Source organism: Abramis brama, assembly GCF_963993115.1.
Source record: "Abramis brama genome assembly, chromosome: 16".
NCBI lineage: Eukaryota > Metazoa > Chordata > Actinopteri > Cypriniformes > Leuciscidae > Abramis > Abramis brama.
This window is the reverse complement of record NC_139978.1, coordinates 1,035,760-1,049,398: the sequence shown is the minus strand read 5'-3', so window position 1 is coordinate 1,049,398 and position 13,639 is coordinate 1,035,760. Positions and strand designations below refer to the sequence as shown.

The 13,639-nt window shown below is 41.5% G+C and overlaps 1 protein-coding gene across 1 annotated transcript in view; it reads left to right on the top strand.

Annotated features, from left to right (window-relative positions):
- Positions 1 to 4,029: 4,029 nt before the first annotated feature.
- Positions 4,030 to 13,639, top strand: part of bsna (bassoon presynaptic cytomatrix protein a) — a 57,207-nt gene continuing 47,597 nt past the window's right edge. The window contains 1 exon segment of the mRNA XM_084086545.1: positions 4,030 to 4,320. Coding sequence (XP_083942671.1) covers positions 4,172 to 4,320 — 149 coding nt within the window. The 5' untranslated portion in view covers positions 4,030 to 4,171.

Here is a 13,639-nt window from a genome sequence, read left to right as displayed (position 1 = left end):
TCCTTTGCTATCCTCCTCATCTCTCCCCTACCATCCTCTGCTCTCCTCCTCATCTCTCCGCTCTCCTCCTCATCTCTCCCCTACCATCCTCTGCTCTCCTCCTCATCTCTCCGCTCTCCTTCTCATCTCTCCTCTCCTCTCCCATCCTTTGCTCTCCTCCTCATCTCTCCCCTCCCATCCTCTGCTCTCCTCCTCATCTCCTCTCCCATCCTCTGCTCTCCTCCTCATCTCCTCTCCCATCCTCTGCTCTCCTCCTCATCTCTCCCCTCCCATCCTCTGCTCTCCTCCTCATCTCTCATCTCCTCTCCCATCCTCTGCTCTCCTCCTCATCTCTCATCTCCTCTCCCATCCTCTGCTCTCCTCCTCATCTCTCCCCTCCCATCCTCTGCTCTCCTCCTCATCTCTCCCCTCCCATCCTCTGCTCTCCTCCTCATCTCTCCTCTCCTCTCCTCATCTCTCCTCTCTGTTTGTATCCAGCGTGTGGGTGTGTATGATCTGTGTCTGTGCGTCTCATTGGCTCCACTGAACGATGCACTTGTGAAACAGGAAACAGTTGCATTACATAATCTCACATGCTGAAGCCAGGGGCGCTTCGGACGGCCCCGCACCTCTTTCTGTCCGTGCGCCGTTTTAATTCACTTTTTCCATCTATTGAAATCAGCCTAGACTTTGACCTGTATTCAGTCACGAAGCAGGCTCATGGTTGATGTTGCTCCATTCACTCATCATTTATATGATTAATTCCCGATTAATTCCATGAATTCAGAATTAGATTAAATAAGTATCCGTAAACATTTGTACATCTAATACGCACGAATGCTGGTGTCAGAACCACCAAACCAACATTTGAGATGCTGCAATTTCTTGTGAAAGGGAAAACCAAGCTTTGAGTATTTTAGTACATGTTGAGCTTGACACTGAGATTAAATCGCCTGATTAAAGGCAATCTTCTCTAAGTGTAGGATTCTCCTTATAAATCTGCTTTGATAGCTAGACTGTGATGTGCTTGAACGAACTCCTCTATTAAACCCATTTCAGGAACTGCATTCTTCCTTCACCGTGACCTGATTATGTGAGCAACATTGACCTAGAAAAGCCAGTGATTCATATGGAAGCACCATTATAAGCATCTTCTCTTTAGCCACTGCACATTTACAAATTGTAGATTTTGTCATGTGTTTTATTTACGGTCTTGTGGGTATATGACTCTTTACTACCTTTGGGTTTCAAGTATGTGACGCTAAAAGGCCATTTTTGATTGGCCTGCTTTTTTTGCTTTACTGCTTTAAAAAGTCATCAGAGACGAGAAGAGATGCTGCAAGAGGAAGTTATTCTGATTCAAGATTATTAAAACAATAATAGCATAAGAGTTTAAGATGAATTTCTTGTTGTATTCCTCAAATGTAAATGTAACTTGTTCCCCACTTGCTTTACAAAGTCACTCAGAGTTAACATACATAAGACATTAAAATCAGTCTATAATATTTCTTTTACTAAACCTCTTATGGCGTGGCACGACTCGACTCTGCTCGCTTCACTTTGGCTCGGATTGCTTTTCCACTGCAGTTTAGAACCGGTTCAAAGTGTGTGATTATAGACTGATCATTATAGTTGCGCCGACACCTCGTCTACTGACCACCGTACAGTCGTTTCTTTATTCAAGTTGCGTGTGACGGTCGTTTAAACCGTCACATTTTAGTATCACTATGGCTTGCTTGGAAACGTAACTAAGGTGGTGCCAAAAAAAGTACCAGGTACTAGTTCAAAATATTATCGTGATTTTAACGGTAAAAGATGAAAATGGTAAAAATGCTAGGTTAAAAAAGTTTACGTACACTATACGGTGATATAAGATCGAACCGTACATTTAATGTAATTTTACAGTAAAATACCATTAAATTTACAGTTTTTGAAAGTGAAAAAGAACGTCATTATGTAATTTACAGTGAAAAAACGTAAATTGACATTCCCACAATTCCCTGCGTGACACTTCACATTTGATGTATTTTCGTTTAAATAACTATGTTTCTTATTCGTTTTTCTTAGGTTTTTTTCTAATCAGTTATGTACATTAGGATTTTATGTTATATCTTATGTTGTTAAATTAATATTTATTGCATTTTTTTAATTTCATGTGTGTTACCATGATGGTGTTTAGTGTTTGTGTGAATAACACTGGAATGACCTCCTATATGTTCATATTGTCCTTCTTGTGCTACTTGTGATGAGCTTTGATTCATCATGTGACTCATCACCACTGTGATTGGTGGTTGTCAGTGTATTACAATGGTTCAAATCTGATATTATTATTTCAAAAAATTGCTAAATTAACATCATATTAGTTAATTAAATGTGTGTTTTTTACTGTAAATGAAACTTAAATCTCGAAAACCTAAGGTGTTGCCACTGTATTTTTTACAGCCCATTTTTTACCGTAAATTTTAACAGTAGTTTTTAGTGCACATTTTAGCATCACTACGGCTCACTTGGAACCTCAGCTGAGGTGGTTTTATGTAAGTGAGCCGTATCGAGCCGTAGCATGCAGTGGGAAAGCGCCATAACTGTACTAACAAACATTTCGATGTTTACCTGATTTATAGGGTCACATGGGGGAAGATAAAGCCCCCTCCCTAATAATAATGTGCATTTACTTTTAAACCGTAACATATTTGGATATAAGTTTATCATGTGCAGGGTTATAATGATGCGTCAGCCAGTGTGTTATTACTGGAAATAAATCGAAACATTTGCTCATTTACTTGTTATAGCACAAAATGTCAAATAGATGGTCTCCACTGGAACTTTTACAGAATGTATAAATGACTTGATTTAATTATTCATATTTGTATATATTTTTAAAGTGTCATTAATGTAAAATACTAAATGAACTATTGTATTTCAAATTTAATTTTGACAATTTAGTTGATAATAATTGAATAACAAATGACAGACAAAGCAGAATCACAGGAAAAGAGATTCATCTGAAAGGTAAAATTATTCTGACTTTATGTACAGGCGTATGAATATTTGCATATTTAATTGCCCATATTTTAATTGAAGATATGTCATAATAGAAATAAATTTAATGATTTCATTAAATTATAGGTTTTAATGAATGCAAAGATGTCTGAAATGTACATTTAATTCATGGAAATAATAAATAATAATCCCATTAATTACAATAATTATTACATTTTAAAATATATATATATATATATATAACACCAGTAACAGAGCCAATTCTGGGTGACCCATCTTACCCCAATTTTATCTTTTACTTCAAAATAAAAACTTTTACTTTTACTCCACAAATCTAAAAGCATTAATGGATGCGATGTCCTCTAGTGGTAAACACTGACAATCTGCACTGAATAAAGTGTTATATATAGAGCCTTAGATCCGTCAGGTGCTTCATATACAGATCATTTTACCGATTTAGGTTTAATGACTTATTTTAGTTAATTCATTTTAAATTTCAATTAAATGTTATGATTTAAACTGCTTGCAAACATACTTTATTACTAGAAAAAAACGGAATTAACTTATGTTGTGTAACCTGTCTATGTGCTGCACTGGAAGTGTGTGTGTGTGTGTGTAATGAGTTATTGCGCTCGAGCATCAGCAGATCCTGTCAACATCTTGAAATTCACGCGCAGCTTATGCAATGCCAGCTGATTCTCTACACTCAGAGAGTAGGCTATACATTACTGCTGTATAGCCTGAAGATCTCATAAGAGCGCAGTGACCACTCATAAGAGCACGGTAAACCACAATGACTGTGCTGAAGAAGGAAGACTAAAAGCTTTCTGGATTGCCTGTGGAAGTGCAGCCCACGTGAAGCTTAATAGGAGATTTTCTGCCCTAGTTTTCGACTCACAATATAAGAGCGAGTATATGATGTTGATGATATAGACCTGGAAGTAGATGTGCATATATAAATATATGCATTGATGTATATGCATGTGAGGCGTGCACGCGCGCGTACTGTAGTTGCTGGATGTGTGTGTCTCCTCCCACCCGAGCTCGAGCGCACTGAATGCGCAGGAGAGAGAGAGAGTGATGATGATGATGGCGGAGGAACATCGGCGCTGAGCGGATCTTTTTATATAATTGCGTTCCCTGACTTTATTATAAATAGAAAACATAATCGGCCTGCTCGCCGGATCCGAGCATGGGTAACGAGGCGAGCCTGGAGGCCGGGGAAGGGGCCGCTGTGCTGGGCATGACTGGTTCAGCACCGCTGGGCTCTGGACAGATCCTGAAGCCCGTCAATGGCGCAGCGGCCGGGGCTGGACTCGAACCCAGGGCGGGGGTGCATCGGTAAGAACCGCGTTATTGCACTACATATACACGCTAAAAGGCCATGCATGCTTGCGTTCGCGTTCCTCATCGAATATGATCAAGGTTTGACAGCGAGAAGCTGAGCGGAACGGAGGAGGATGATGATGATGATGATGATGATGATGCTGATGCTGATGCTCGTTTCTAGGCTACGATCTCTGAACACGAACACAAGAACAGGGCATTAAAGACAGCGATATCAAAGTGCTGACGTGTTCAGATCAGAGATCGACACACCTGAGCCTCGAGATGACTGAGAAACCGAGAGAGAGAGAGACCTTTAACACACCTTTATTTACACCGACATTTCTCAACCCAAATTTAACCACAACAAATCCTTTGAATTTTAAATATATATATATTTAATTTCATTATTTAGATAAAAAATAAATAAAATAATTAATTAATTTGAAAAAAAAAAACATAAAAATTACAATAAAGAAATAAAATATCATACACATAGGCTATCTGTTTTCTCAAATGTACACAAATACCCATATATATCCACACAAAAACTCATAAATTCTCATAATTTAGCAAATTATTGAATAAAATTTACAATCCTCATTTAACTTTTTGTTTTTCTCCAAACAGTCACAGAGAGAGAGAGAGAGAGAGAGAGAGAGAGAGAGAGAGAGAGAGAGAGAGAGAGAGAGAGAGAGAGAGAGAGAATTGTATATGATCGTGTGAATGAGATGAGAATTGTTCTCACATGTATTTACTGTCACGCGTTTGAATATTGTCTCGGGCGCGCGCGCTGCATTCATGAAGAATTACAAACACAGCGTCATATTCGTGGCTGGTTGCACGTTTGCTATAGAAGTCTGCTGGATATACTCAGACACATACCTGTCTATCTAATGACTCAAATCACATGATTTCAGATTATTTTCTGTTAATAAAACGATTAGCAATAAAGTAAATAATACTCGTGTGTATTCATGAGTCTGTTTCTCTTCAGATATCACCGTCCGCGAGTTTTTCTTCCTCTCTGCAAATGGCTGTCGGTGTGTTATATATATATGTGTGTGTGTGTGTGTGTGTGTGTGTGTGATGGAGGGTGAGAGGAGCTCCGACTGTAAGTGCTTTCACATGAAGAATTGATAGCACTGCAATACAGCGACTCATTCATCCGTTCTTCAGTTCAGCATGACTCATATTTACATCAGTCTATATCTGATCTCCAGCGTGAGATGCTAATAATAGGATGAGCTATTTGTGTTTATTTAAGGTATAGCCATCATCACTCACTCATTCACACACTCACTACACAACACATCTGTGTTTTTCTTCCATCGAAGTGTTGATTCATCCGGGTTGCTCTGGGTTTTTCACCATCTGGCTTTATTAATAATGGCTCCTGAAACTCAGTTAAAACGCTGTCACCTATACAGAACTGCAATGAAACATTTTGCAAATCATATTTGTAGTGTACTGTAAGTATGATTATGAAAGTTGCAGAATATGCCAATTACAGGATCAAGCATATCACGCAAAGCTTTAACTGTGTTATAAGCCATTTATTTATGACAAACATGCTGTCAGCACATTGATATGGGATGATTACACATGTGAAGTCCCATACAGCCTCAGATCCGTCTTGCCATCAAATCTGTTAATGCATTGGTTGAAAATGTGATGAATATGATGTATTATATCCTGATGATGATCGAGCCACAGATCCACTGAACACTCGAGGAGGTTTTCTGAAAAGTGCACTTGCTGTGTTGAATACACTCACAGTTTGAAGAGACAGCCATTTTGTTGTGGTATACATTATTGAGTGCACTCATTCAATCCCATAATGCACCGCAATACCATGTGTACAACCGCCAGAGAATACCTATAATGCAGTGTGTGCGTAAATTAATTCCTGCGTCGCACCAGAAGACGCTGTCCACAGCCGAATATCATACGGGTTATACAACCCAGACTGCAACATAGTGTCGGCCCAGATCCGGCCCACATCTGGAACACAGGGATTCCACACGGCCCGGATGTGGGCCGGATCTGGGCTCTCATTTATAAACCTGTGTGTAGGATCTTTACTAAAAGTGTATGTGCGTCCGAAAGCCAAAAATGACGTACGGCAAAAAATATTCAGACGTATAAAAGCGTGCGTACGCCAGAACCTGCGCAGAATTCCCTTTATAATCCCAGTCAGAGGAAGATTGTGCGCACGTGTCTCCTCCCCGAAATAACCATATATGAGCGTACAACGCCTCGTTTTACTCATATCCTCATCTGCATATCATTTGCATATGCATATTCATCCACGTGATCCCATGTTTAACAGTACAAGACATTAGGAGAATATGAGATACGGATGTGCATCACTTTACATTACTAAAAATCATTTAGTAGCCGATCCTCGCCTTGTGTTTGAATAAATAAATCAAAATAGTATAAAATACATTTAAGAGAAAGTTTTTCTCAAACTTTTCCACTGGCCAAATAGTATTTTTAATTGCTTTATATTTTTTAATTTAAACAGATAGAGGCCTTATTGTGTATTATTGATCATTATTTGTGTGAATGCGCTGAGCAAACATTAACACACAGCATGCGACAGGAAAAGTGTTCAAAAGCAGCACATCCACTACTAATATTTCTATTCATTAGAATATAAAAAATCTTGTAACTTCTCTGAAATGATTTCATGTAATTTAAGAGCTTAAGTCCATTAATAAGAATGGCATATTTAATCTAAATGTGTATATCAGAAGTAAAACAGGGTTTAAATCATTATTTTATGTATTTAAACTGTTATTGTGAACATGCACTGTATTTATGATTAGGACTCATGATTAATAATAAAGTGGTTTTCCTTCATCAGTTCCTCAGATCATCATCGGTGTCGTTAAACTGTTCTGTCTCCAGAATGTTCGTACGCAGGATCAGAGTTTCTTACAGATGCACTTACACATTCTCCCGTCATGTGTGTTTATAAATCACAGCTCATGCGTGTGAAGTGGCGTACGGAAACAGATATGGCTTACAGATAACAAACAATGATCCCTGCTTATGCATCGAGCGAAAACATTCTGCCAGTTACAGTATAAATATTGTATCGGTAAATAGCGACAGATCCTCAAAGGTGCAGGAAGAGAACTAACAGAACGAGCTTCACACGTTCAGCCCATCCGATCAACGCAATTTCAGTTATACATCCATTATGTAACATTTATTGCATATATAGTTCAGTCGTGAAACTCCAGAGGGCGCCGGCTGATCGGTCCTTTACAATCACATCATCACCGCACGACTCAAGCTGATTGGCCTCTGCTGTCAGGTTCAGTGTTTCAGTGTCAGAGTTCCTCTGAACCCTCCGCCTCCCCAGCTCCACCTGCCCAGATCTGTCCTCTGAACCCTCCGCCTCCCCAGCTCCACCTGCCCAGATCTGTCCTCTGAACCCTCCGCCTCCCCAGCTCCACCTGCCCAGATCTGTCCTCTGAACCCTCCTCCTCCCCAGCTCCACCTGCCCAGATCTGTCCTCTGAACCCTCCTCCTCCCCAGCTCCACCTGCCCAGATCTGTCCTCTGAACCCTCCGCCTCCCCAGCTCCACCTGCCCAGATCTGACCTCTGAACCCTCCGCCTCCCCAGCTCCACCTGCCCAGATCTGACCTCTGAACCCTCCGCCTCCCCAGCTCCACCTGCCCAGATCTGTCCTCTGAACCCTCCGCCTCCCCAGCTCCACCTGCCAAGATCTGTCCTCTGAACCCTCCGCCTCCCCAGCTCCACCTGCCCAGATCTGTCCTCTGAACCCTCCGCCTCCCCAGCTCCACCTGCCCAGATCTGTCCTCTGAACCCTCCGCCTCCCCAGCTCCACCTGCCCAGATCTGTCCTCTGAACCCTCCTCCTCCCCAGCTCCACCTGCCCAGATCTGTCCTCTGAACCCTCCTCCTCCCCAGCTCCACCTGCCCAGATCTGTCCTCTGAACCCTCCACCTCCCCAGCTCCACCTGCCCAGATCTGTCCTCTGAACCCTCCGCCTCCCCAGCTCCACCTGCCCAGATCTGTCCTCTGAACCCTCCGCCTCCCCAGCTCCACCTGCCCAGATCTGTCCTCTGAACCCTCCTCCTCCCCAGCTCCACCTGCCCAGATCTGTCCTCTGAACCCTCCGCCTCCCCAGCTCCACCTGCCCAGATCTGACCTCTGAACCCTCCGCCTCCCCAGCTCCACCTGCCCAGATCTGACCTCTGAACCCTCCACCTCCCCAGCTCCACCTGCCCAGATCTGACCTCTGAACCCTCCGCCTCCCCAGCTCCACCTGCCCAGATCTGTCCTCTGAAACCTCCGCCTCCCCAGCTCCACCTGCCCAGATCTGTCCTCTGAACCCTGCGCCTCCCCAGCTCCACCTGCCCAGATCTGACCTCTGAACCCTCCACCTGCCCAGATCTGACCTCTGAACCCTCCTCCTCCCCAACTCCACCTGCCCAGATCTGACCTCTGAACCCTCCGCCTCCCCAGCTCCACCTGCCCAGATCTGTCCTCTGAACCCTCCGCCTCCCCAGCTCCACCTGCCCAGATCTGTCCTCTGAACCCTCCGCCTCCCCAGCTCCACCTGCCCAGATCTGTCCTCTGAAACCTCCGCCTCCCCAGCTCCACCTGCCCAGATCTGTCCTCTGAAACCTCCGCCTCCCCAGCTCCACCTGCCCAGATCTGTCCTCTGAACCCTCCGCCTCCCCAGCTCCACCTGCCCAGATCTGTCCTCTGAAACCTCCGCCTCCCCAGCTCCACCTGCCCAGATCTGTCCTCTGAACCCTGCGCCTCCCCAGCTCCACCTGCCCAGATCTGACCTCTGAACCCTCCGCCTCCCCAGCTCCACCTGCCCAGATCTGACCTCTGAACCCTCCGCCTCCCCAGCTCCAGCTGCCCAGATCTGTCCTCTGAACCCTCCGCCTCCCCAGCTCCACCTGCCCAGATCTGTCCTCTGAAACCTCCGCCTCCCCAGCTCCACCTGCCCAGATCTGTCCTCTGAACCCTGCGCCTCCCCAGCTCCACCTGCCCAGATCTGACCTCTGAACCCTCCGCCTCCCCAGCTCCACCTGCCCAGATCTGACCTCTGAACCCTCCGCCTCCCCAGCTCCACCTGCCCAGATCTGTCCTCTGAACCCTCCGCCTCCCCAGCTCCACCTGCCCAGATCTGCTTCGGGACTGATGCTTGTCTATCTATTAACACTGACATAGTCAATGCTAAAACTCTTTCAAGAGTTGTCATGACTGAAATAATGTTAGACTCATTTTATTACGGATATGCAATGGGAATAGGGAGAAAAATGGGATCTGGAAAAGGAAGATTGGTGGAAAATGGCATGGAGAGCAAAGACAGTTGATTTAATCTCTGAAGTTTGAATATGTCTTTCCGGATCCCATTCTTCTCCCTATTACCATATCAGTTCAGAGCGGCCATTTGTAAACTGAACGTGTCTAGTTTCCGGTCTCATCCGCCTCCAGTTATTCTTATCTGTACAAAACAGCTCGTTATGCTGATTGATATTGCAAACTGGTGTTTCTTACCATATTATTTTAATGCATTGAAGTAATTGTAAACACTGGTTTGTCGTGCAAATAGTTTTACTGTTTACTGCACTTTGTTATTCCACTAGTTGTTTACCCACAGAATCAGACAGTCACACATTCACAGACAATATCTCATTTTCACAGTGCAAAATAAGGTGGATAATGAACCATGGAGCAGTGTTGTATAGTATAGACTACAGTAAGTGTTCAGACTACACATTATTGTTCACCACATGCTTTTTCCTGTAAGCCTACCTATAAACTCTGTCTTTAAGTTAAGGTTCTACACCCATCATACATGAGAACTGGGTCACTCCAGCAAATGCTGCTCGAGAAGCTACAAAACGCTGGTTTTCTATAAATACTGGAGGCTGGAGAGCATCTGACAGAGATGGCAGCTCAAGCTGTGTGAGAGGAAACCCGAGCGCTAGAAGTGTTTGTGTGAGGATAATGACTGGAAACACCAGACATTCAGTCATTTAGCAGATTCTTTTATCCAAAGCAACTTACAAATCAGGGACATCTTTATCTGAAGAGCATGAGGAGAGAAGTAATGTACAGTGCATTATGATAAATACATTTCATAGTTTTGACCAGAGGCGTAGGAATGACCTTAAAAATGAGAGGAACACATTTTAAAATCACCTTTGCCTCTCTTTACAATATGACTGATTTAACTCGCTTTGTAAAGAATAGCTATACAGGGACGTCATTTGAAACAATAACAAGTGAATATTTAAGAAAAATCAGTCAATCAAGTCATTTTTTATAACAGTAGAGACCAGTAACATACATTAAAGTCCCCCTGTAGTCAATCATTTTATCACTTAAAATTCGTCTTTGATCATGTTTTTTCCTCAAAGAAATTCTTGATGTCTTAAAATATCTTGACTGTAACTCGACACCCTTGCCTCATTTAGTATGCGCGGCTCTATGAATATGCAAATGTGCCCCGCCTCCACTCACTCACTCAGCTCAGAGATCCACTGGTTGACGATCACACGTTGATCTGATTGGTTACAAGGTAGTTTGTGACGTCAGAAACACCAGCGATTTCAAAGCGTGTTTTTGAGACTGTCTTTGGTTCACTGCAGTTTTAAGGAGGAAATACTCAGCAATGGAGTCGACTTATGAATTTACACATGGTTTGTCTTAAAGCATATTAAAAACACCACATAGACACATAAACAACATTAAAAGCTGGATTTACACCACAGGGGGACTTTAAGAAAATAAATAGGGTGAATTTTACTTTAATGTAGGCCGGTTGTTGCACATAACATGTATTTTACTATACATTTTCTACTATACAGAGTATTCTGCAAAAACTGAGAGTTATGCACATATTTTAGTTTTGCGTTACAGTGAGCAAGTCGCTTTTAAACTTCAAACACATGTTAAAAACAGAGCGCAGACATGAGCTCAATCACCCTCGTGGAAAATAAATATCAAAATGCATTTGAAATACTTTTATTTTATGCTAAGTATACTACAAATAGATTTACATATATATGTACTTATTATAAATACTCAGCAATTGTACTTTTAGTATACTAAATTGGTATACTTAAAGTCTGCTAAATTGGAAAAACTAATTTTGTACTTAATGCGATTTAGTTATCCAGAAAGTGCTGAAGTTCAACTAAAGATATACTGAAGTATTTTTGATAGTGCTAAAGTGGAACTATTGCAAGTATACTTTAGGTACACTTTACATATCTTGCATTTAAAGACTGATATTATACAGAGATCATACTATCCTTACTAATAAAATAATGCGAGTATCGCGTGTGACTGATGTATTCCTGCAGAACTCCTCTGACTTGGAGATTGGGCTTTTGTTTGTTTTAAAATAATAATCTCCAGGCATAAGATATGCTAAACACAAATAGTAACACAAAACAGCTCTAGTTTGGGAAACTTTACTTTCAACTAATTCATTACAATATTGCATTATTGTAAAAATGTAAAGTCACTTTTTATGGACAGTAATGCATACTTTTGCACGTTTGTGGTTCTCTGTGTCTCTTTCAGAGCAAGAGCATTATGCTGGGTTTGCCTGTCATTGTTATTCTATTGTAAATGTTTGACAGTAATGCATCAGACTCATTCCCATGATTAAATGTGACTGTCACACATCTGTTAAATGAAGAGAACACGCTCCTGCTCGTGAAGTCTCTCTTTATAAGACACGGTGTGAATAAGAGATTGATTATGCAGTGTATGAGCTTTATTAACAGCAGAAGTCTCGGCTCACGCTGAACGATGTGATTGACAGCTCCTGAATGCTCAATGGCCATGAATCAGCAGAGTTTCACATGACAGGAGTGAGTTAGATATAGTGTTGGATGCATTACTATGTCAAACACTTGAAAAAATAAATAAATAGAATTTGTAATTAAAAATAGAAAAGGGAAAAAAGCAAGCTAGCATAATGCTATATTGGTCTGCAAGAGACAGAGAGAGACACAGCCAGCTGAGATAAAGCTTTACTTTACATGAAAAGTAACTAAGTTACAAATTTAGTTACTTTTTTTTATAGGAGTAAAGCTTTAAAAGTAATGTTCCCAAACACTGCTGATAAGCACAACACTTACAGAGGAGTCAGGTTTGTGATCATTGAACATTTGTGACCCTGGACCACAAAACCAGTCACATGGGTCAAGTTTTTGAAATTGAGATTTACACATCATCTGAAAGCTGAATAAATAAGCTTTCCATTGATGTGTGGTTTGTTAGGATATGACAATATTTGGCTGAGATTCAACTATTGAAAATCTGGAATCTGAGGGTGCAAAAGAATCGAAACATTGAGAAAATCTCCTTTAAAGTTGTTCATTATGTTGGCGATTGTGCAGCATTCACTCACAAAAATAAATGTTTTATATATTTACGGTAGGAAATTTACAAATTATCTTCATGGAACATGATCTTTACTTAATATCCTAATGATTTTTGGCATAAAAGAAAAATCGATAATTTTGACCCATACAATGTATTGTTGCTATTGCCACAGATATACCCGTGCGACTCGAGACTGGTGACGTGATCCAGGGTCACATCTGTGTGTTTTGTTATTGTGATGATGAGCCGGGTCAGTGACATCATCACTAGAGCCTAGTGCTGTTGTGAAGTTACTGGTGTGCTGATTGCATGAATAGTTTACTATTTATTGTATGTTGATAATGTATATGTGGATGGACAATACCAACATCAAGTGTTCAGCATGTTAATGTTTTGAAGGATAATAGAGAGCCATTGTGTGTTTTAAATAATTTCTTTATTGTGTAATTTTGCGAGGGCGCCGCTATCTTTAGAATTGTCTTTGAACTTCCGTTTTTGCGGTCGCTCTGTATATCTCTGGCGCTGCTGTCCAGGAGTAATTAGCTTTTGAAGTGGATTTAATTAATATAAAGTTACCGAAAGTTATCATGAGGATTGTAATGTTTAAAGCAGATGTCTTAAAAAATGTAAGTCGACCGGGAAGATTTTAAAACGAGCCGTTCATTCATAAATACTTAAGATCGCTGCGAAAATACAGACCAGAAGTCAAAAGACAACGAGCGCTGCGCTGAAAAGAGGCAGGGCTACAGGAGGTCTATAGAGAGCCTAAGCCCCTCCCCTTCCGGTGGACCACCATGGGACCTTATTTCGGAAAAATATTGTATGGTAGTCAATGGCGAGAGACAACAAATATTTTGATCTCGTTTGAATTGTGCCCTGAATTACACATATGATGTTTGTCAATTGAAAAGATACATTTTAAAGTCAAGAA